At 42.2% G+C, this 25,673-nt stretch overlaps 1 protein-coding gene across 4 annotated transcripts in view; it reads right to left on the bottom strand.

The window, feature by feature from the left end:
* Window positions 1-509: 509 nt before the first annotated feature.
* Ahi1 (Abelson helper integration site 1) overlaps window positions 510-25,673 on the bottom strand; it is a 148,055-nt gene continuing 122,891 nt past the window's right edge. For 3 of the 4 annotated variants that reach the window (XM_052751154.1, XM_052751153.1, XM_052751155.1), the window contains 3 exons: window positions 15,654-15,712; window positions 6,597-6,699; window positions 510-1,883 (listed from right to left, as the gene is read on the bottom strand). In XM_052751154.1, the coding sequence (XP_052607114.1) occupies window positions 1,881-1,883; window positions 6,597-6,699; window positions 15,654-15,712 (165 nt within the window). In that variant the 3' untranslated portion in view covers window positions 510-1,880. Of the gene's footprint in view, window positions 1,884-6,596; window positions 6,700-15,653; window positions 15,713-18,030; window positions 18,071-25,673 lie in introns of those variants that run through there. The other variant, XR_008221238.1, reaches the window with a different exon arrangement.

Genomic DNA, 25,673 nt, shown 5'->3' with positions numbered 1-25,673 from the left:
GTAGGTGCAGTATCAAATAATCCTTCAACTTTTCATGTGAACACAAAGATCTGAGCAAATGCTCAGCTCCTCCAATATGTCTTTTCATTAGTCTTGACCTGAAGTATTGCTACAACTTGTTGAAATGCTTTCTGCTGAATTTAAGGCCCAACTCAGAGAACTGACATGCATCTCAAAATCATGAGCTGACCCATATGAATGCTGGATGACCAAAAAGGGTTACCTGGAATTACAGTCTCAGGGACGGAGATGGGGGATCCTTATTGGTGAGCTGGGTTTACCGAGAGACCATGCCTCGAAGAGAAGGTAGAAGAAAGATCGAGGAAGATTCCTGACATCAACACAGGGCCTCGATACTCAGGCACAAATGTACACCTGCATGCCTACACATATGCACCCCCACACGAATGAACACACACACACACACACACACACACACACACACACACACACACACACGGCACACATTCAGAAATGAGGAAAATTAAAAAAAAACCCACGAGCTGAAATAGTAGGGACACATATCTTTATTTATTTTTTACTGTTTTAAGCATCACACTCACAAGACAGAAAGCAAAGCATGTACATACAGAGTGACTCAGCTGCCTGGCCCGAATGCACCCAGAGCACGGACACACAAAGCCAGAACAATGCCAGCCTGGCACTGGCAGAGGAGCCTGGGTGCTGAGCGCTGTGGGCTTCAGCAGTTTTCAGTGCCACTCCATGCTTTGGAAAACTCCTTTTAATGACAACAACACTACAGAGGTTCCACAGCAGGCTCGTGTTTACCACTTCTAAGCTTCTACAACAACATGTGCAGGGAGAGAGCCCCATCTATTTGTACTGGAGCTGTTTCACTCCGGTACATCTGGACAAGTTTACACCTCAGTGCTCAACACAGTTTTTCTCACTTCTTATTTCAATGGAATCAATTGTCGACTTTGGTAAATAAGTTTTTCTAACTTTACCACAGACTTTGACCTTGTTGAGGTTAACTGTTCTACTGACAGACTTATCACATGGTTGAAGACAAGGAAGAGTCAAGGAAAAACAAAAAAGGATGAATTTCCCTGTTACATCCAACTTCAAATCATATGGCCATATATGGTATGGCATTGTTATTCTGGAAATAAAGACATAAATAATGCTGTGTAATAATTTAAAAATAAATATTCAGACTAAAATAAATAGTAAACAATTTAGATCTGTAAATTACTTATATGCTTAAATATGAACTGCCTTTAAAAACGGAAATAAATTTGGTATACTAAATCACTAAATCCAAAATCACTCTTAGTTTAGGTGTGTTGAGTTACACACATAATTCACTCAAAAGCAAAGTAAACATTTAGTTCTTAGAAGCAAATTGTTTCTCTGACTGCCTTTGTTACTGGGGCAGTGTGAATACACGATATTCAGAAGCTGCTTGTCTTTTACACACAGTTAGCTTCGAAGCAGATGTTCTGCATTCTGAGCAGGGCATCACACCTACAGCCACGTCACAGACACAGTAACACTGGATGACGACTTAGGGAACAGGTGAATAACGCGCACACTTGTATTCACGTTTGCTGAGTAGCAGTTCTGCGGTTTCTTTATTGGTTTTTCCAATAGCAGCAGTATCATTTTTATGCAGTTACTAATAGCACAGATACAATACTTTGACCAATAACACTCACAATGGTTTATAACAATTATGCCCAGAGGGCCACATTGATTTTTTTTTTTAAACAGCCAAACTTCACTTCAGGTTTCTCATAAGGTTGGTCAATAAATAGTGGATACTTCTTTTCTTCCAGAATCTAAAGAGAAACCCATTTGGCTTGGCTTTTCGTTTCATTTCTGCTCATCGGGTTGCTTCTTGGTTCTTTTCTGACTTTTTACTAGGGAGAAAAGTACACAAAGATAGGAACAGAGTCTTCTGGTTATAACCTGTGCAGCATTGCAAGTAAGAAACCCGCCAACAGCCCCCATGCTGAACCCAAGTTCCACATTAATTCAGCTTTCTTAGAGTTTGCCCCTCAAGGGTGCTGTTCCCCTCTCTGTACCGTCAGCAACTGTGTTGACTGTTCCCGCATTGACGAGCTAACAAGAGCAAAAGAGAAAACTGTCTCAAGAGCAGTGTGACAGCTCTGAAGAGATCTCGCAGGGTGCTGGGAGTAGGCAGTCTGTGCGGGTAAAGTTCTTCCTTTCATGGGGAAAGATTCTTGTGGGGGACATCTCAGTTTGATGATTAGAAAGAGACAGACCATCTTCATCAGGAGTCTCTCATTTACTCCCCTAGTGTGTCTAATTTTCAAACTAGGCTAATTATAGTTTCCAAACTCCATGAACCAAATGAGACAATGTGCATTTCATCTTTCATTGACCATGAGAGTGATTGCTAAGCTAACCATGGGTCTAGATACAATTTGGGGATAAAACAAATTAAATTATTACTGAAAATCAAGAGCCGACATACAGATGTTGCTTTCTTAGAGACCACAGTGGGTATCGACAGCTCGTGTGTGATGAACCATGGGGCTCATCCTGGACTGCTCTGTGTCACTCACGACTCATGGGGCAATGCCACATCTCTGGACTTAAACACGTCTGACTTCCCGCTAACTCAAGAGGCTGAAACACTGGATTGTCTTAGAAACAAGCTGTAGCCTTGGAACAATGGCAATAGGTTAGGGCAACTCTGTGGATCACCTCTGAGAAAAGTGATGACTGACACACTGTGGCAGGCCAGGGCAGAGGCTAGCGACTCCCTACTGGTTCTCCTGGGAGCCCAGGAGGAAGGCAAACACTTGGGTTTGTGTTCAAAACACAAGGTTACGTTATTTTTTTTTTTCCAAATAAGAAAAATTTACATACAAGGTTTGGAAAAATTCTGTAATTGGCTCAGGTTTCCTGATTTTCAATTTGTTAAATGTAATTACACAGATAAACTCCTGTTGCATGTAGAAGCTCAGGAAGAGGCAAGTGCAGCTCACGAAAACACTGAAGTTAAGTGTGAAATGGAACAGCTGCAACATGCCAGGATCAACAGTAACAGGAAGAGTCAGAGAAGTCATTTCTCTTACCACATGTCATCAAGGGGAGAACGGAAAACTGTCCTCCAATTAGAGGCTGATAAAGATGGGGAAGAGCAGAGCAGAGGTTCAAAGAAAGGCAGGGTCCAAGTCACACAGAGACCCCACCCTGCGAAGCACAGCGAGGAGAAGAATGGTCTCAGAGGACTAAGACAACAGAACAACCCAGGGGAGCGTTCATGGAGACAGCAGGACATAAGAAAGACAGAAGGGGCGGTGATAAGGGGACACACAGCTGGGAATCAGCGAGATGGCTTCTGCAGGTGCAGAAGATGTAGGGCAAGCTGGCGGAGTCAGGGAGAGAGCACTGTGAGAAGTAAACAGACCCCAGAGAGGGAACCCTGAGAGAAGTCTAGAAAAAACTGAAGCAGTGGCGAAGAATGTCTTTAAGGGAAGTGATTCAGAGCATCAGGAGGAAGGAACAGGGCAAGAGGTGCAGACCGCGTGCCCGTGCGCAGGAGACAGGGTCAGGAGGAAGGGACAGAAGAACAGTCAGGTGTGCACCACCGGCTGCTCAGAGGACAGCGGGACACTCGGCTGCTGACAGACAGACCAGGGACGGCAAAGCTGAGACACGGTCCAGCTTTGCTGAACGCAGGGAAGAGGTCCCATCCCATCCCATCTAAGAACACAAGCCTGAGTCTGAGCCCACTCCTCTGAGGCATCTTCATAGAGTATGCCTACAGCTAACACAGGAAGAGAGAGGCAAACTGAAGGCTTGAAAGAGCCACTTCAGACAAAAAGAGAAAGGAAAATCTGTACAGCAAGATTATGAAAATGAATATGAAACTGGGCTAACGTTTGTGTAAAACAGTGAGATCCAGCAGCAGGCTGGGCCTCATGTCATTAAGAAACTGAACCTGATACACACTTCACAGGTTTGCCTCTGTGCTGAGACCCATGCTAAGTGGTGGGGAGCAAAAATGCCCCGGAGGCAGAGAACCTGCACTGCAAACAGCCCTCAACGTGGAGGCAGAAAAACACACCCCACTTAAGGAGTTCTATTACGAGACCGTGGGCCTTGGGTCCTTGTGTAGAAAGGAGAGATCGTATTAGAAATTTCTGGAATTCTGTTCATTTTGGAAGGAATGTTAAAGGAGTATGAAAATGTTGAGTAGAAAAAAATCAGAAAACACATGGATAAAAATGAAAACAACCAGCACAACACTTAGATAACATTTGTTATCAACACACACGTCAACTATTTACAGCTGTGTTCTAAATTTATCAATCACTTCCTTCCACTCACAATTTTGTCCTATGAATAATGAGAACCTGACAATCTATAATACAAGCATTTCACAATTGATCAAATTCCCTTTAGAAGAGCAGAGTCTCCTGGAACAACTCTGAATGTTATCTCCTATTGTCCCCGTCCCCAGGTGGGCTCAAACCACCAGCCTCCCCACTGACAGCCAAATCGACTGCGCCAGCAAACGGAGCCAGAGATATTTTAACCAACGCTTTGCTCATAAAGACTGAGTTGAATTTTTTAAGCATCTACTTGAAGGCATGGTCTTTTTGCTGAATCTCTCCACTGTCTTCAAAACCTTTCCTACTGTCAAGTCAAAGGACATTAGTATTTTGAGAAGTGGTTTCACTCATTTGTCCAGAATGGCTCAAGTGAATCTTCCACCTTAGAACACCAGTCTCTGGGACGACAGACAAACTGTCACATCTGGCTACATAAGAATTTTACGAACCATACACTCTCACAGGTTCCCTGTTATGGAAATCAAAACAAGCTTCCTACCAAACTCTCATCCATAAAGAATGAATGGATTGTACACAGGGACATACATTTAAGAGGTTAACCTACCTCCTTCTATTGTCATAAAAATTATATTCCTAAATTTTGAGACTGGCTGTCATTTTGTGATGAAAATATTACCTGATTCAGTTGTTTTACTTTTCAATTCATGAATCTGATCACTACTAAAGTAAACACTCATCATTTTTATTACTGAATACATTTGTTGTTTTACTAACATTCCCTATGTCCTTCACCAGTTTTCTTAGTGATATATTTCTTTTTTTGATGATTTCTTGGAGCTTTCTATATGTAGCAGGTACAAATCATTTAGGTAAAATTCTTCCCCAGCCCAGCTATTATTGAGAAACTTTACTGGCCCATATTTCCATTTTCTAAAATAGATTTATTTTTATTTTATGGGTATGAGTGTTTTGCCTGTATGCATGCATGTATGTATGTATATATGTATGTATGTATGTATGTATGTATGTATGTATGTATATATGTATGTATATATGTATGTATGTATGTAGGTACATCATGTAGTACCCGAGGAGGATAAGAACAGGGCATAGGAAAACCTGGAACTGGAGCTACAGACAGTTACAAGTTACCGTGCGGGTGCTGGGACCTGGACCTGGGTCCTCTGCAAAAACAGCAGTGGGCACCACTTTTTTCAATGCTGACATGTGTGATCTTGAAGTTCCCATCACATAAATCCAAACATCTGTTTCAAAATGATTCCTAGTTGGACACAGGGCAGGTGGCTCTACTCTCAGGTTCTTAGAAGCTAAGGCAGAAGAATAGCTTGAGCCCAAGAGTCTGAGGCCAGTCTAGGAAACAGAAATGTCCTTTCCCTACAACACAAAACACCACCACCACCACCACAACAACAAAAACAACCAAAGAAAAATCCCCGAGCAAAACCAAAAATGGTTCCTAATTCCCACATCATGCTTATATAAAAGCCGTTCCCAGGGTTAATGAATTATTCAATCTAGGTTTTCTGTACAAGTAGACTTACTTATTTTTTTCAAATGAAAAAAGTTATGCTAACTCTGAATCTAATTCTAGAAGGCAACAAATGTAAGCTTGTGGGTGTAGTTAGGGCTGTAACACCGAAACATTTTTATTTCCACAGACAAACTACTTCTGCCTACGGAGAAAATAAACCCCCTGACAGGCTTCCTCCCATTTCTTATGCTTACCCACCCGCTACCATCTTCCCAAGGGCCTTTCTCAGAGGTAAACGTGGTCCAGCTGTCTAGTTTAAAGCATAAGTCGGGCTTGTCTCCTCAGGACCCCAGCCCCCTCCCACGCCTGGAAGGGCTCTCACCTCTTGGTTTGCAGAGATGCTTGTCATCTCCTGTATGGAGACCTCCACAGCCTGAGTTTTCTATCAATTGCTAAACAACTGATTTCTCTGTTTACAGCCCAGAATTTGGGAGAGAAAGAAAGACTACTCTGGTCATCTTTTCCTTTCAGGCTGAAGACAGTCTAAGCTATGTTTCTCGACTTCATCAGCACTTCCTCCCAGGCACTAACAGGCTCTCGGCCGCCATTCCCGACGGACGCCCGTCAGTGCTCACACCAACAGCTGTGCTCTTCTCTGGCCTCTGTCACTGCTGACCAGGATGACTCAAGTCCTTTTCTGCTCACGAAGGAACTTTCTTCCGATTTTCTCTCACGTCTAACTTCTCCTGTTTTCTCTCCCCTGACTTCTCCTGCTGTCTCTCACTTCTGACTCTCTGCTGATTGTCCCTTACCTCTATCAGGGTGACTTTTCGGGCCGTTGGCTCGCTTTTCTTCGCCTGCAGATCTGCTTTGTGTCCTCGGTCCTCCCGGTTGTGCTCTTTGCCCTTCTCAGTCCTACAGGAAGGAGAGATTGTAAACAACGAGGAGCCAGTTAGATAAGGCTGGATCCAGGGAAGGGACTGAGGGATGGACAGGGATGATAAGTGGGGAACCTGGGAAAAACCACTGCGGGAACCACAAGAGGGACTATCCAAAGGAGTATGACAGACAGTGTTCTATCTCAGCCACGAAGGGACGAGAATGAAACAAACTCTGTTTCTGAAGAAAATGGAGATGCCTCGGGAAAACTGGAAAATATTATCAACGTAGATGGAAAAACAAACCTATACTTTTGCAGGATATGTCTTAGTGAGAAAGGAAGGAGTGGAAGATGTTCCTATATGAGTTTAACACACCAAACTGCAGCAGGCCATGAAGAACTCAATGGTAGTAGCAAAACATGCACCATGGTTTGCTGCAGCACAGATTATGTTAGAAAAAAGAATGTACAAAATGAAAAGAGAGACACTGAGGAACCAGGAGACTAGTCTTTTCTCTAAGTATGTACTGTACGGAAGGAAGGTGGGAATATCCTAATCAGCTTTAAAAAGATAGAGGAATTTAGAAATCGAGTCGTTAGCAGGAATGACAGTGTGTGCGCAAAGCTGCATGTACATAACTCACGGTCAGGCTCCAGCTCTCAATGGGACTGTATTTGGAGATAAGGAGGGTGAGTAAGTTCCGATGGTTTTATCCAGTGAGGACAAGACCAGTGTCTTCAAAGGGAGAGACACTAGAATGTGCTTACATGTGAGAACATAGTAAGAGGCAGCCACGGGAAAGTCAGGAAGAGAGGCCGTATTTAGAAGGTGTGATGCCCTCCTGAAACCTAGTCCTAATAGGTCTGGAGAGAGAGCTCAGTGGGCACCACACTTGCTAGTCACCCTTGTCAAGTCTGACAGGCTGAATTTGATTCCCAGAATCCACATGGAGAAGGAAGTAACTTACTCCTTCAAGTTAATCTCTGAATTCCACATATACCATGGTATGCAGAGGCCTCCCCCCAAAATAGAGGAATAAATGTAGAAAAAAAGTAAGAAAAGTTAGCCGGGCGGTGGTGGCGCACGCCTTTAATCCCAGCACTTGGGAGGCAGAGCCAGGCGGATCTCTGTGAGTTCGAGGCCAGCCTGGGCTACCAAGTGAGTTCCAGGAAAAGGCGCAAAGCTACACAGAGAAACCCTGTCTCGAAAAAACCAAAAAAAAAAAAACAAAAAAAAAAAGTAAGAAAAGTCTTTCAAGTATTAGAAAGGTAAAACATTATTTAAATAGATATTTATTTCACCAAAGAAATCATAAACATACACAGACACACATACACACACACACACACACACACACACACACAATCATGCTTGACATCATAAGCCATTAGGGATAAGGATACACAAATTCAAAGCACACGAGATACTTCTTGAATTGGAATGGCTGAAACTACAGCCTGACTATATGTAGTACTGGTCAGGAAACACAACTCTCTGGCATGCAGGTAAGCCTATAAATATGAGATGATATAGAAAATGTATGGAAAACAATTCCAGCCACCCAATTCTAGTTATTTTACTCAATAAACACAAATGCAAATATCTATATGATGACTTACACAAATATTGGTATTTGTAGTAGCTCCAAACTAGACAACTCAAAGGTATATTAACAGGTAATGAATAAACAAATTATGGTACTTGAAACTCTGGGAGGAGAGGTCGGTCACTGGTTGTCAAGGGATAATAGTTACAGAAAGGAAGTTCTTTAATTGTGGTGATGGCTCATGAGTGTATCTACTTAAAATCTGAAATGTATAAGTAAGTTATTTATTATATATCAAGTCTATTTCACTAAAAGTGTTACAAATACATCTGTAGATACAAAACCAGACCTATAAAAATACATGTGTGAGTGTTTACTTGTGTGGGTGTGTGTGTTGACATGTGTGTTGCTGGGTAAGCACTTGAGGGCACATATGAAAGCCAGGGTACAACCTGAGGTGGTGTGCTGGTTAGTTTTATGTCAATTTGATACAAGCTAAAATCATCTGGGTGGAGGGAACCTCAATTTAAAAAAATGCTTCCATAAGATGGGGCTGTACACAAGCCTATAGACCATTATCTTAATCAGTGATTGATGGGTGGCAGCACTGTGGGTGGTGCCGTCCCTGGGCTGGTGGTCCTGGGTTCTATAAGAGAGTAAGTCGAACAAGCCATGAGGAGCAAACCAGTAAGCAGCAGTCCTCCAAGTCCTCTCCACCAGCTCCAGCCTCCAGGTTCCTACCCTGTTTGGTGATGAACAGTGCTGTGGAAGTGTAAGCCAAATATACCCTTCTGTTTGTTTTCTTCAGTTTTATCACAGCAACAGTAACCTGACCTAGGACAGGTGTCATCCTCAGGAACACTGTCCATCTTCCTAGCGACAGTCTTTCATTGGCCTGGTGCTCACCAACCAGGCTGGACTGGCTGGCAGCAAGGCCCGAGGACTTTCTCTCTCCACCTCACCAGCGCTGGGATTACAGGCATGTGCGACCATGTCTATCGTTCTTTACATGGGTCCTGGGGATCAAACTCAGGCTTCTGAGGTAAGTACTTAACTGACTGAGGCATTGCCCCAGCCCCAGTTCTGACTCTTTCTCACCAACTCTATTGCTACCACACTTTCTTTAGGCATGGCCAAATCTCTTCTGGATACTTTCAATATTATCTTAATAGCCGCTCTGGTTTCATCCTTACCTGTTATCACAGGTCTCTCTCTTCACTCCCTCTTTCCTATTTTCTCTTCGTATCGCTATTATAATAAACCATTTCTGTGTGGACGCAGCATCTGGGTTGTGAATGTTCACCTGCCGCCCCGCTACCATGGAGGTTTCTCCTTTACGTCAGGACACAGTGTGGCCCCAAGGGGCAGGTCAGAATATTAACTAACACTAACCTGTGCATAATTCATAACATTGGCGCCCAACTTCGCCAGGCAATCCCACTGCCTTCTCCTGCCCACTGCAGTCTGACAAGGTCTGGGACCCTGTACTACCCAACATTTTTTCTGCTGGAGCACTGCCAAAGACTCTTCACTTTACTGGATCAATATGATTCCTCCCTTTCCTTCTGGCCATTTTCCCACAAGTGAGGATTCCATTTGTTTCGCTTGCTGGTACTATGTGTCTTTCGAGTTCTAAAATCCTCGGGCCTGTCCCTATGCATATGGAGACGGCCTGTGCATACTCAATTCCACAGCCCACAGCCTTGTTATGATGGTCCACTGGCTATCTTGTGCTGTTATCATTGGCCCTCACTGATCCTCTGGGACGCTGGAGGTCAGTCTGCTGTGGAAAATGTGGGAAAATGTGCCTACCCTATCCCAGCTACATCCTCATCACCATGCCGCGCATGCTACAGCGTGGGAGGGGGTCCTTCTCTCCTGCCTGGCTGCACTGCTACTCTGTTTCCCGTTCCCCTCCACAGCACCGCCACTGAGCTCCAATACATTAACCGTAAAACTTTCCCCAAAAAACTTTCCTCCATCTTTCTTTCACAAAGTCTATTTCCTGTGTGCAAATGGAAATGTAGGATTGATATGACCAACTATATTTCTTTCTGACTGACTTCTAAATACTTCACTTTATATGTTTCTTATCTGTTCAGTTTATTTTGAAAAAACAAACAAACCACATGAACATATGGTCAGGCACCATATTTGATAGGGGCGATCATGTGGTCAGGTGGTGCTATCATAAATAAGGGCAATCACGTGGTCAAGCCGCCATCTTAAATAAGGTCAAAATGGACAGGTCACATGACCTCACTGCCATCTTTACTAAGGGTACCAGGAAATCACTTCCTGGTTCAAATTATAGGATGGTGTACCTGGCACGCCCATTCGTTCCTCCTTGGCCGCTCGTGTGGGCGTGGCTGGAGACATAAGTACTCCCCCTTCAGCAGAACCACATGCAGGTGGTATTGTTATATTAAGATTTTAACATTAACACTATTCTGATACATACACCTGTGCCTGTTTCAGCTTGAAGCAGCTATGGAGAACAAGTTGTCCTGTGCTCCCTGTTCCCAGGACAGCCTGGAGGGCTAGGTTAAGGATGGAAACCCTGACATAGGGGACAAATTGGCAATCTAATGCCCATTGACATACCAGGAAACTAGATCCAATATTGTCAATTGATATTTATTAATTAAAATGGTTCTGGAATAAGATAAGACACTTGACCTTCTTCATGCATAACAAAAGAGGTATTATATAACCTTAAAAAATTATTATTTTGCTGGGCAGCGGTGGCGCACGCCTTTAATCCTAGCACTTGGGATGCAGAGCCAGGCGGATCTTTGCGTTGAGGCCAGCCTGGTCTACAGAGCGAGATCCAGAACAGGCACCAAAACTACACAGAGAAACCCTGTCTCAAAAAACCACCACCACCACCAACAACAAAAAAACCCAAAAAAAAGAAAAGAAATTATTATTATTTCTACATAAATCACAAGCCCCTTTTTTCTTGTCCCCATTCGGCCTTGGAATCTTTCCCCGTCACTCTTCTTTGCCTTCTCAGGAGACAGCTTAATAAATGATTATTTCTATATAAATCATTCAGGATTATAATCTGGCTGCAATCAAAGATTAGCCCCCTGTCCTTGCTAACTTCATTAAGCTGTAACTAACTGGGAAACCTATATATTCAGATTTAAGTCATATATATGCTCTCAAAGTTATAAATACATCTAACAAATTTTGTTCCCTCAGTCCTCAAACACCTGTAGAGATCTGAGAATATGGCATTTAATATAAAAACTTTTTATGATAAAGAGGCATGTCAGTTCCTGGCAGCATCCGTATCTCCTCCAAGAAGATGGATGGCCACAGAAGAACTTCCACCCAGAAGCTCATGGCAAGGCTGGCCACACAGCGAGAAGCTGAGATCTTGTCCAGACTGTGAAAAAGTGGAACAATGGAGGACCGATTGCCCCATACTGCAAAGTCAAGGTGGGTCAGTCTCCCCAAATTTCTACCTCACAGAAAAAATCAAAATCTGTCAGATCTTCTGGGCCTATTAGCTGAACAAGGGATGCCTGGGGCTTCTGTCCCCCCAAGAACCACGGAGAGATTTGGGATTGCTGCCTAGGTAACTAGAAAGCTGTCTCATGCTGTGGGATGTTCTGTATGGCAAATGTGTTGCTAATTAGTCAATAAATAAAACACTGATTGGTCATTGGCTAGGCAGGAAGTGTAGGCGGGACAAGGAGGAGAATAAAGCTGGGAAGTGGAAGGCTGAGTCAGAGAGACGCTGCCAGCTGCCATGATGACAAACAGCACATAAAGATGCTGGTAAGCCACGAGCCATGTGGCAAGGTATAGATTTATAGAAATGGATTAATTTAAGCTATAAGAACAGTTAGCAAGAAGCCTGCCACGGTCATACAGTTTGTAACCAATATAAGTCTCTGTGTTTACTTGGTCAGGTCTGAGTGGCTGTGGGACTGGCAGGTGAGAGAGATTTGTCCTGACTGTGGGCCAGGCAGGAAAACTCTAGCTACAAATGGCGCCCAACATGGGGCACGAGTTTCCACCTAAAAATTGAGAAAAAAGATTCTAAAAGGGAGCTAAAAACAGCTTCCTAATTGTCTCTCAAATGAGCGGCAGCTGCTGGTTTGAGCTACTGGCGGGTTCCTAGAGTGTGCGATAGACCTGCAGTATGGCAGGAATGAGGCCTCTGCAAGTGGCACATTAAGCTGCATGGTGGATTTAGCCTTTGCTAGTACAAAACCAAAAAAAAAAAAAGAGGTTTCTGGGCTACATGCTGCTTGGATAAAAGCATAGACCCACGATGGCTCCCAGAGCTGGCGGTAAGCATACCGCCACCATGTTGGGAAGCTGAGGTGGGCGGAGCCAGCAGCCACAGCTGCTGCAGTTTAAGGCAATAGATTCACAATAAGACAGATTCAGATGTAACAGTTTACAATGTGTGTAAAATATACGTAGGCTTAAAAGAGACAAAAAAGGTGATATATACAGTTATATAAACAAATACATAGTTTTAAAAAATAAAGTCTTTAAAGAGACAGTAAAATTAATATAAAAAATAAGCCACATAAAGATGAATATTACACAGAGAATCTGGATTGTGTTGTCTTTGGGATTTTTAACTGCAGAAAAACATTTGATTGTAAAAGCTGTTAAATTATGCCAATATGTATATTTTAAAGATACCTTGACTTCAAAATTTGGATATAAGGATATGTTGCTTTGGAAAGGAGACTCTGCTTTTGTTCCCACAGAAAGCCAGAGGCTATGGATTTGTTCCAGATTAAGATACATCAGGTTTGACCAGCCAAGACCCCCTGAAAGGTCTCCGATGACATCATGGCCCAGACGATCCAACATCCAGAATGGTTTGAAGGCAACTGGCTCAGACGATACAGCCTCACGGACTACTCCATGATCCTAAAATTTTCTTTGTGTCCCCATAAGATACAGCGCCCCCCTCCAGCAGGAAGTAGTAAGAGAAGCTACGCCCAAATACCTTCCTTTTTGAAAAAAAAAGGGGGAAGTGCTGTGGGATGTTCTGTATGGCAAATGTGTTGCTAATTAGTCAATAAATAAAACACTGATTGGTCATTGGCTAGGCAGGAAGTGTAGGCGGGACAAGGAGGAGAATAAAGCTGGGAAGTGGAAGGCTGAGTCAGAGAGACACTGCCAGCTGCCATGATGACAAACAGCACATAAAGATGCTGGTAAGCCATGAGCCATGTGGCAAGGTATAGATTTATAGAAATGGATTAATTTAAGCTATAAGAACAGTTAGCAAGAAGCCTGCCACGGCCATACAGTTTGTAACCAAAATAAGTCTCTGTGTTTACTTGGTCAGGTCTGAATGGCTGTGGGACTGGCAGGTGAGAGAGATTTGTCCTGACTGTGAGCCAGGTAGGAAAACTCTAGCTACAGTCTCATTTCTTCTTAAATTTATCCGTCTCAGATTTGATGGTGTTTGATAACTAGGGTATCAGTTTAACAGCCCCAATCCCAAGAGTATATATATGCTCTCCAATTACAGACAGGTATGCCTCATTCACAGACTTCATGGTACAGGATAGACTGATTTCAGCTATAACTCCAGAGGTTCAAAGTTTTAATACTAATAAATGCAGCTTTGATAATCTGATAGAACACTGACTACAAGAGTTCCTAAGAGTCCTTAAGTGGATTTTTAACCCTTTTGCCATGATGTAAATCCATTTCAGCTGTATTACAGATACCTACAGGATCCTGGGGGAAAAGTTTTGCTACTGCATCAAGAAATCTGGTCTGATGAAAACTAACAATCTCCAGAGCCCATTTCTGACCCCACCTATGTTTTGGGCATATTTTGCAGATTCAGTTTTCCCGCCTGACCTCCAGAGAAACAGCAGATGCCATGACTTCTATACTCTGGATTTGTTGTGCCATTTCCCCAAGCTCCTGGACCACCACTGCTGCAACCTGCCTCCTCAGCTTCCGGAAGGAACGTTCCTGAGATCTCCCACCGTGAGTGACTCCCAGTTCCACCTTCCCCACTTCGCCCTTTGTCAGCCTGAAGCAGTCCCAGGAATTCAGCGCCCTTGTTCCCTGACTTGCTTCCATAACTCACCTCTTTTTATAATAATCAAAACGGAGGAATGTTAATATTCTGACCTGCCCCTTGAAATCTTGCCGCTTGGGGCCACCCTGCATCCTGACATAAAGGAAAACCCCTCCTCTTTCTGTCTCTTCCTCTCTCTCTCTCTGTCTCTCTTTTTCTCTCTACTCCCAAGAGGTGTGCATCCCTTGACCCCCCACCCCCGTTTCTCTTTCTCTTCTCTCTTTCCTATCTTCTTTGTCTCTCTAGTATAATAAACCATTTCTGTGTAGATGCAGCGTCTAGGTTGTGAATGTCCACCTGCTGCTCTGCCCCTGCATGGAGTGGGTTGCCTGCTAGTCTGCTGCTGCATCTGTCCAGCATGCCAGCATGTTTCTATGCACAGTCGGGATACCCTTGGGGTTCCCTGTGCATAGTTCATAACACTAAGGACTCCAAGAGGGACCCTGATTTCTCCTGTATCATTTGGTGATCATTAAGAGACAGACGCCCAAATTCCAGTAACAATACCTTTGCATAGCACTAGTTGAGAAAGAGACAAGCCTGGTGGTGAAGGGCTGGAGACTGAGGTCTTAGTTTAGTAGTGACAGTGATGCTTTATGACATTAGCACCTGGCTTTCCCCCTTGGATCTGTCAACTATTAAAACAGAGGAGATGGGGAAAGAATTATAAGGTATCTTCCAGATTACTATTCCATGACTCTTTTAAAGTCTACTTAAAAATGACACATCTCTCATCTGCGGGGTTAAAATACTGTCTTGTAGCACACTGCATGGTTTTATTTGGTAATTCCTGTCACTGGAATTTTTGAAGTGGAAGATGTGAATTATTCTTCAAATTGTGAAAGCATGTAGCACATCCTAACTTGAAATAGTATGTGTCTGAAGGGAGCCCAGCAGGGACGGTCTGTGTGCACATGTGTGTAGGACATGGGAGATACCAGCAGATGCTGTGCTGTTCATGGACGCTGTACCCAGGCTTTGCTGCGACACAGAGCACATTCACACTGATGACATCCTGGGAACTGGCCTCAGAGGAGTTATTTCATAATTTAGTTTACCTAACCATTCACATGTATTCAGTTAATGTTATTTCAAAACATCACTCAAAGTAAATGAAAAATAAAAATAAGTCCTCTGCTGTTTGGTGTGTTGCTATTTTATATATCATTATTTCTCTGGCTTCCAAGACATTTTAAAAGTCTTTTAAAAATCAACTATTTGAAATTTAACTTGTAGTGTGATCATTGTGTTATGAAAAGGGGAGATGGATAGATGATCCTTAACAACAACAACAACAACACCAACACCACCAACACCCACTGCTTTTTCTCACTGCCAACTCTCTGGAAGGAGAAGTACTTACTGTGCCATGGACTGAGAGCCCAGTCTGGAGTCCGGGGACCTGTCCTTATTGAGGGACTGCTGTGAAGAAGGAGAGAAAAACAAATAGTAAGTCAACAGGAGAGAACAGCCCGGTCAGCATCCACACCCTGAGTCCCCATCAGCTTTCTGCATGAAGACAGAATAGCACGTCTATGCCCGGCTTGAACGTGGATGTCTAGCCCAGAAACATCCTCATGCCTACGGAAAACCAAGAGCTAGTCTACCACTCAGTTTCAACCTTCTTTATAAGCAAGGTTAGTTTTCAGATGTTGGCCCCGAAAAAAACCAAACAAAACAAACAAAATCAACAACAACAAAACCCACACAGAAGAACAAGAGGGGGAGGTTGTTTATTAGCTTAAGTTAACACAATACTGTGGTATGTTACTTAAGCTTCATACATCTTTCATCATTGCATCTGTCTGTTCTTGTCAGCGTATCCAGATGTTTTATATTGAGGCTCAACCACACTGAATGCAGAGATTCTGAATTTGAACACTCTCAATCTTTTACAGTTTTCAGCAAATCTTACTTTATTAACGGCACCCTTGAGGAAAGACTGAATACGCACTTTAGAGGTACCAACTTAAATTCCAAGTGTTAGATACTTCCTCTGGAATTGAAGCTTTAGCTCCAACCCAAGTTCACTGAGGAAACGGTGTTTAACGTCACAGTACTTTATAATCAACCCAGTGCTGCCATAAAACAGACGGAAAGTGGTTTTTAGAGAGAATTAGATGTTACAAAGAAGATCCATCTGACATTCAAAATAAGACAATAAACTGCTGAATCATGTGCAGATGAAAGATATCTACACAATTATTTAAATTAAAGCCATTCTGAAAACAAAATCAAAAACCAGAATGAAAGAAAAGGAGGACAGCTTTTCTTTCCACCCTGTTTGAGAAATTCTGCCTTCCCACCTTCCCTCTGCTGCAGCTCACTTCACCTCTCCACTTCCCCCTTTCCCTTCATAGTCAGATTTCTCAGGATTGTGCCTTGGCCAGCTTCGGCACCAAGTATCTTTCAACAAGCATTACTGTTCATATTAGAATATTGTAAAGATTTTAAGACAACTGCTTTTCTTGACCATGGTTATGTGTTTACTATCAGGTGGCTTTAAATCAAACATTTAAGACTAAGACGACACTTAAAGAATGACGAGACGGGGTGAAAGGTGGGTGCAGTAGCAAGTGACCCCAACAACACAAGAACTAATGGCATATTGATTTTTCTTGACTGCTAAAATTGATGAGACTCAGTTAAAATGTACTGAGAAAAAAATATATATCCACGGTCAATTTCAAAGTCTAGTCCAGATTCCTGAAAACCCTACCTGCCCTCATCCAACAGCACACACCACAAGCAACAACAAAAAGCATCAACACCAAACTCAGAGAACATATTAATCCTCACAGAACTTCCTCTGCCTCTTTATGAGCATGTAAGTTCCAAACACATTAATCAAATTAAATGGGAGGTTTAAAATTTTACCATTCTTTACAAAGTCTAAGCATTATTTCTACCTCTTTGCCCAAGGGAAGCCAGCGCTTTACCAAAAACCATTTGCGTGCTTATAAAACTTCGTCAATGACTGGATTTAATGAGAGAACCAAACATACAGCTCTCATCACAAATGCTCACCAACCTGCACCCAGTTGGAACTGAGGAGAGGAATCAAGTCAAATCTCCCTGTTAAGTCAGTGCTACCCTATATGGGTCTTAGTCTCACTTATAACAGAGTCTGCTCATGTGAAGGGGATGCTGGGATACCATCAGAAAGGTGGCCAGAAATACACTGAAGGGTGAGGGAGATAGTAATCAGCATGCACTGTGTGTGTGTGTGTGTGTGTGTGTGTGTGTGTGTGTGTGTGTGGGTGTGGGTGTGCGCGTGTATGTATGAAAGCAAAAAACAAACTTCATAAAAGATAAACAACAGATTAAATACTGTCCATACTGTGTTTCCTGTTGTATTCTTACCACTGGTACACTTGATTCTTTTTTTCTGTGACACAGAGTAGCTTGGGCTATGTTCAAATCCTATAAATCTTAAATCAGTAGGGAACCCAGACTTCAATGCTTTTACACTTATTTTTAAAGGACACTTACTTACTTAGGACTACTATTTCCCTCTAAACACCTTTACTCACTCATTCCTTGGTCTCAGCAGCAGCACGCCATATGGGTAGTGAGTCATGGAGGCAGTAGGAGGGGGAGAAGGAGTCTCTGTGAGCGGGTTCATTTTATCTTTCAACAGAAAGCCCCCAAGGCTGGAGTGCAATCAGCCCATAAATGCCCCCCACCACCACAAGGCCAAGGAACATGGCTGCCCTTCTCTCCCTCCTTTCCACACACACCTCAGTTCTTTTGTGACTTCGTTTCCTCTTCATGGGCACCCTTGATTTGGAGAGGAGGGATGAAGAGAGGAAGATGAGCAAAGTGAAGATGAGGAATGGCAGGACCAGAATCTAGAGACTCCTGCTTCCCAAACCCTCAGCTTCTCTGGGATGATTCTCAACTTAGAATGCAATGAGGCTTAAATATGAAAGGAATGATACATGGAGTGATTTAAAATGATGCCACCGATTATGTGGCGATTTACCAAGAAGTAAACAACGTACAAACAGCTTTAGAAAAGAGAAACGGGCCATGCAAACAACTCACCGGAATGGATACCTCTATACTTGAAGAATGAACGGAAAATCATATGAATGTTCAATCAACGTACATTGTTGCTGGCACACCAGCATCAGAAAAAGGCAGATTTATGATACAGTACAGCTTTATTTTACATGCCGTTATGCACCCACTGATACATTTACCTTTCCAAATGTTTCATCTCTACTTTGTGGGAATTGTTTTTTTTTTTTTTTTTCTTCTCTCTTTTAGAACATGGATTCAAGAGAGGAAGTTTGCCAATGAGGGTTTGGTGGTTAAATTCTAGTCTTGGTTCTGTTAGTAGCTTTGTGTGGCCCTAGTAAGCCACTTAACCTCTCTTGGGATTTCTCTTCACTAGAAAAGGAAGAGGGGCTCAGAATCCAAGCACAGCTCTCACAGCACCACACTCTTATTTCTACAGATGAGGAAATGGAGGCCCAGAGTTACCAAGGTTACAGAAGCAGCTGGAGGGGTACACCAAGCTTTCTAAAACTGAGTTAACAGTAAAACTAATTTTCAGTACAATTTTGTTTGTAGCCTCAAGTGCAAACATGTAGATGTAGGATCATTCTGGTAAAAACTAGGTTTGTACGGCTTGGCGCACTCTGCCGCTGATGTAGTAGACTCAGTGCTTTAAACGTGGATCATGGCCCTCTAACTAAAGGGAGGAGCTGTATCATGTTCCTCCACCAAGCAGCCTTGGTGCTAAACCCACCACATACACACTTTGCACTGTGTTTGCCATTATGCCACAGAGTGCCAGCAAGGGCTGCCTGGACACAACCAGGATCCGAAATGATTTGTTATGAATGTCAGTGTGTTTACTATAGATACACCTATGGAACCAAAACAATTTCATTATGGAATGAAAAGAAACCAACACAGCATTTTCTTGGTGTCATTCATTAGCATGTGACAAATTAATGTATCTTTGGATTGTTGTATTAAAATGTTGGATTTTAAAAGCTGCTGCTTGAGTTTCATTTAAAAAATGTTAAATGAAGTTTGTCTGGGATTAGGATAGACTTTCCAACTATGTCTGATATGACTTTAATGGTTCTTTTGACATACTGTATGAAGCATTTAGGCAAAGCCCTAGTGGGAGGGGATATATCCTAAAAGGGACATAGATACTTGCTCACTCTCCTTTATCTCTCAAACCATCACCCTTTGTACTTGGAAAATTAGAATGTCTAACAGGCATGTAGGAGTCAAGTTTGAAGCTAACATCCATACAAAGAGCTCTCACTCTGTATCTATCAAACAGACCTAAGGACAAGGAACTCTACTAGGCCAGGGTAGGGCTCTTACACCCTCCTTCCTATTCTTTTCTCAAAAACAAAACAAAATGAACAAAACCAAACAACAAAAACCAGGGGACCTTTAAGATGCTTTTTTCTGTCTGTGGACTTGAATCAAAAGCTGTAAACTACAACAGAGACGATGGAGGTAACCTGGGCTAACTTGTCTCACAGCTCCATTTACATACTTTCTGGTCTTTGTTTCTTGGCTTTCTATATACTGTGAGATGGCCACAGGCATGGCAGAGAGGAATTCAGATGTCTTTCTCCTTTCTGCTTGGCCAACATTAAATAAACTCATTTTCCTTTACCAATTTCTGTTTGCTGATTTCTTTGGAATATAGGGAAGCTGAGGCAGTGGGTTTATGGACCTAAGTACTCTGCACACAGACAGCCCTTTCCAGTCTCATCAGAAATACTAGTGTGAACTGTTGTTGGTAGCATTTGTTACAGTTAGGTACAAAATGCTTCCCATCAGTGGACTAATATGTTGATCGATGCAAAATTGATTAGCATTACTGGACTGTGTGTGCTAAGGCCTTGGTGGAGGAAGTAGGTCACAGGGGACACTCCCTGGAGGGTGTATCTTGACTTTAGTTCTTTTCGAGTTACCTCTTTGCTTCCATGGCTGCCAAGGGGCGAGCGGCTATGGTGATATTTTATTTATATTAAAATATTATTTGTATGTTAATAAATAAAGTTGCCCGGGGGTCAGAGCTATTAGCAAGCCATAGGAAAGCAGGGCAGTGGTAGCGTACGCTTGTAATTCCAGCACTTGGTAGGCAGAGCTGGGTAAGTCTCTGTGTGTTCAGGGATACAGCCATTATTGGATACACATGCTTTTAATCTTAATACCAATCATGGAAAACCTGGAGGCCTATACAGACAGGCTGTGAGGAGGCGGTCATGTGGTTGGGTTTACAACCAATGAGAAGGCAGGACAGGAACTCTATATAAAGACTTTAACACAGGGGTAGCTCTGGTTCGGAGAGGTAGGACCACCGCAGGAGGAAGGGTAAGGTTTTAGCTCTTAGCTCTGACCTCTTGGCTTTCTTCTTTGCATTGGTTCTGTGTTTATTATTTAATAAGAAGGTTGGATACATCTACAAGCGGCTCTGATCCTTCATGGCTTCTCCTCAAGAATGCTTTACTTCACCATGGGCCTGAAGACAAGGGAACCAGCAGACTGCTGGCTAACTTTGGAAACTGTGAGCCAGGATAAACCTTCCATTCTTTTAAATAGTTTCTTTGGGGAATGTTGACACAGCAGCAGAAGCTTACTCCCCATGAGGTTGGGGATATGAACTGATAGCGAAAGGCTGAGTACATTTTCTACTACTCCGGTACCTCTCATCTTTCTTCGAATGAGATTCCTTTCTTTTTTCTGGTGGTAGTGTTGGCGACCAAACCGGAGCCTCAAGCTAAGCAAATGCTTCCCTACTGAGTTACAGCCCCAAAGAATGAGCTTTTGAAATAGAAATGTGATCATATCACCTCCCTGTTTACATGCACCATGATGGCTCCCAGCACACTTGAGATAAACTCCAACTCCTTAATGTGTCATAAAGGATTCCAAGATCCTGTCTATTTATTTGAGGTCAGTCTTTTATCTCAAACTCCTACCATGATGCTACACTAGGTCATCTCAGGTTCTTCACAGGCTGTTTCTAATGTCCCAGAGGTAGCCCCCCAGTGATAAATTCCAGTTTTCACAAATGAACTCACAGTTTCCCGTCACTTTCCCTTATTGTTCATGTTTAATTTTGTGACCTTATGCCTAATGCCACTTTCATTCTTTAGGCTGTAATGCAGGGACTATTGCTGATTCATTGACTGTCATTTTTACCAGACTTCGTTTTACCACAGTGTCTGACAACAAAACAGGCATTCTTATGAGTGGAAAACAAATAAGGAAGATGTCCACACAGGTGAAGGAGTGAGAATGGGATCCTGAGGTAAGGGCCAAGGACCAGAAAAATGAACGTAGGAAATGATCCCAGCTTGAGGATGGGTTTTCCACACAAGGAAGTGCTGATCCCTCCAAACAGCTGCACAAACAGGATGAGGTTACAGAAGTACAGAGAAAATCAGGATGAAACTCGAGGGATTCATGTTGGTGATAACTCCTGTGGAAGGCAGGAGCCAAAGCCGACATGGAGCACAAGAGTAGTGCTTGAGGAACGTGGGTACCGTTTTCTTTGACAAGGTGCCAGGGAGTGTGTCAGGGAGTCAAACAAAACAAACAGAAAGGGGACAAGACAGTGTGCCTCACTGAGGCAGGGGATCACAGCCACCATGGTGTGAGTTTTTTAAAAAGCAACAAATTAACACAGAATACAAGTGGCAAAAAGGGGCATGTGGTTTGCTGTAGGCTTGGAGATGGAGGAGACAAATTACAGAGTCTAAGAGCTGCTTATGCACCTGGCATCAGACTGCCAAACAATGGTGCTTGAATGAACTGACTTCCTGTGGTCCAAGAGGCCTGGTTTGGAAAGAATAGAAATGGACTGTAGGTAAGCAAGAAGGTAGAAAACATCAGAGTAGACCTCCATTAAAGAAAAAGTGTACCAATTAATGAACTGTATGTGCAAGTGTGCATGCACTTGTGAGGATGTATGGGGTCGGATGACAAGTTACAGGAGTCAGTTCCTTCCTTTGACTATGTGGGTCTCGGATTGAGCTCAGGTAATCAGGCTTGGCGGAAACTGCCTTTAACAGCTGAGCCATCTTGCCCAGCTGACATGGGCCTCCTTTATTTTACAATTCCTACAAACAGAAGAATTATTTGGGTCTTCTACTTCCTCTTGAATTATTTTCCAATCTCCCATAAGGGAATAATTCCTCCCAAATGAGGTCATATGGACTACAGGGAAATTCTCTGCATTAAGATACAGTAGCATGTAGGTGATGGCTGCTTAGACACACCCACAGTAATAGGGAAACAGCATGGGTGAAACAGAGAAGGCTCATTCAGTGCTGAAATGCTCAAGTCAAAGAGTGATTAAAGCAAATTTGTTCCAATATGTTGAGAAAGAAGCTTTATTTCATGGTTCATCTGAATAAAAAAAAAAAGGACCCTTGAATAAGAAAAGGTCCATTCCCTTTTATGATCCTAAAAAGAGAAACCTTGAAATTAGCACCATCATTGATCACCTCCCTGTGACTGCTAAGTAATAACTAGAACATTGTCACATAGTTAAGTTTCCATGGGTTTTGCAAAGACTAGCATCAAGTTCCTCAAACACTGGAAACAAGCAGTATCAGCAGGTACCCACATCTGATTAAGAGATACTTTATAATTCCAGGTCTAGTGGCTTAGGAGTTAGGAGGGTTGTTTGGTTCAAGGCCCGATAGTAAGACTTTTGTTGTTGTTGTTCACAAAATTTAAACAACAAAACCAATCTCCCGAACCCTGACAATGCACAACATATTCCTAAAAACAGTGCATTATTGTCCTGAAATGCCAATAGTGCTGAGGTTGATAATCTTTTAAGAAGAAAGGCTTCCCAAATGACAGTAGAGTTAGGGTGTCAGAGAACTTCGAAGGAAAGGTCATGCTGCTTGTCAAGTCAGAAGATAGAGTGGCTGATTCTAATCAGTCCTGCCACTATCTAAAGGACAGTCCTGACAGAATGACTGGCGGGGAGTTCTCGCAATCACATCTTTCACATTTTAGATCTCTAACAGATTTTCAGAGAAATGTTATTGATGTTTAGATTGCCCTTGGAGACATCATCAGGAAGAGCATGCTGTGGTACTTTGTCAGAGTCCTAGGCCATGTGGGACTGAGGACAGCAGAGTGGAGTGGAGTGCCATTTTTATACTTCCACAGAGTCATTATTCAAGACTACTTACCTCAGAGAATCAGTGAGGTTTACAGAAGCAAAAATGGTCCATAGCCCACGACACACTCTGAGAAGAACTGTGATAAGTGCCCTAAAAATACTTATTTGTGTGTCTTAAAAAAAATCACAGAATATTCACTGAGAATCTATATTAGTCTATAAATTGAACTTTACTGAAAGATCAGTGTAACAAAATGGAATGTGATAAAGGCTGAGTTCAGGCTCAAATTAGGAGTTGCTAAATGGGAAAACAGTTCACATGCATGTTATTTTTTTTAAAAAATAAATTTAATTAATGGAATTAAGAAGACATCAGGAATATTTTCTAAACCCACTTCTGGGGTCACACTATGGAGGGACTGCCCCACAGACTCCGTATTTCAGAGCTCCTGGCAATAGTCTAGACCTCACCCTAGGCTAGATAATCTGAAAACAAGCTGCAGTTTATGGGGCCTCATCCTGGGGACCAGAGGACCCTGAGACTGAGGCAAACACGCCAATACAATGATGGGGGCACAGATGCAGGCCCAGAAGGCAAAGCAGCTGCAAACCCAGCCCCTAGCCCTTCAGAGAGTCAAGACCTCATGGCCCCTTTTGTCGGCTGGGCTGAGGATCTGAGGGCTGCGGGTGTTCCTCGTACTGGGGTCTTAATGTGGAGGGCGGACGGGCGGACTTTGAATGGCACAGGGTCTCTGGCTTTACTGTCATATCACTGGGATTCCATGTATTTGCCCTGCGGAAGTGCTATGTTTTCTCTTTCAGAATTACTAAAGTTAAAAACTAATATTATTCTTTAGCATTAGGAAGGAGGCAATAATTATAACTGCATTTCCAGTAATTTAGTGTTCCAGTAATTTAGTGTTTCTGAATTCTATATATTTGGATATCTGATCAAAAATTACCACTGCAAAAGTATCTTTGTTGGGTACTTGACATAAAAATAAAATCATATTATTCTTATGGTTAAGAATACTTCAAATTCACCCCTGGTGTAGAATCATTTTTTTGCTATATAAAGTGATTTTTGAAAATAATGTCATCTAGCACAATTACAAGATTCTCTGAAGACTAAGAGATGCAAACAAGAAGTGAAGGCAAAAAAAAAAAAAGAAAAAAGAAAAGTGAAGGCATCCTGCTGTTTAAGTACCCAATGTTTTCATGAGAGGCTGACAGGAATCACCAGTGTAAAATTGTGTGTGAGTGTGTGTGTCTGTGTGTGTGTTGGAAGAGGAACTACCATGGAATTATCTGATGCTTTGGGGTTCTCTGTTCTTACTTTGGATTATACAAAAAAAAAAAAAAACACAAAAAAACCAAAAAACCAAAAAGCCAAACCAGATGTTATTATAATTAGACAGTGCACTTTGGCTTAGGAATTGGTCATTTTTAATTAAACCAGCTTGCTCTTACTGACTCTACATGCCAGGAAAACACTGAAAATGATTAAAACACATTCTTTCTACATCAAGATGAGCTACAATGTATAGTTTTAAAATTACCTTGGAAAAGCAAAACTAACGATTAGTATTTGTCTAATGAATTTTTACGAATAATACCCCAAGCATCACAGTGACTGTGCTGTATTTCCAGGAGTAATCTAGCATTCCTGTGTCTAAGCTTCACTAAATCTGGCAGCCACTGGAATTATATGTGGAAACTATTTATGACACATACAGCTGTGTCAATGCCCAAGTACTCACAGAAGAGAAATGACGCCTTTCAATTTTAAGCACTGTTTTTAAAATTCCAAAAAGAAAAGAAAACTGAGCATTTATCAGTAACAACAACAAACACCTACAACATTTTATGAATTAAGAATATTCTGGGTGTTTTAGTAAACCAAAATAGTTTAAAAATAGAATTTTCTGTGTCAATTAAAAATAGTGTCCAAGATGTATTAGTAAGAGAAAAAAGAACATTAAGGATAATCCTAATTTTATTAAGATAAATCAACATGACAGAAGTCATGCTTGCTCACACGCAGAGAACACCTTAGAAGGCCATGAAAAACGTAGAATTGACAGGATTATAAGTGTACAAGACTTGTTTTTAATCCTATATTATTTTTATTCACTAAATTTTATAAAATACAAGGATACATTTCTTTTTATAGTAAAACTAATTAAAAATGTCTAAAACACAAATGAAAAAAATAAGACCAAGTTGCTAGAATGACTTTTTTTTTTCTATTAGATG

Source organism: Peromyscus californicus, unplaced genomic scaffold (genome assembly GCF_007827085.1).
Source record: "Peromyscus californicus insignis strain IS unplaced genomic scaffold, ASM782708v3 Scaffold_22__1_contigs__length_63687245, whole genome shotgun sequence".
Taxonomy (NCBI): Eukaryota; Metazoa; Chordata; class Mammalia; order Rodentia; family Cricetidae; genus Peromyscus; species Peromyscus californicus.
Note: the sequence above shows the minus strand (reverse complement) of the source record. Positions and strands in the feature narration are given on the sequence as shown.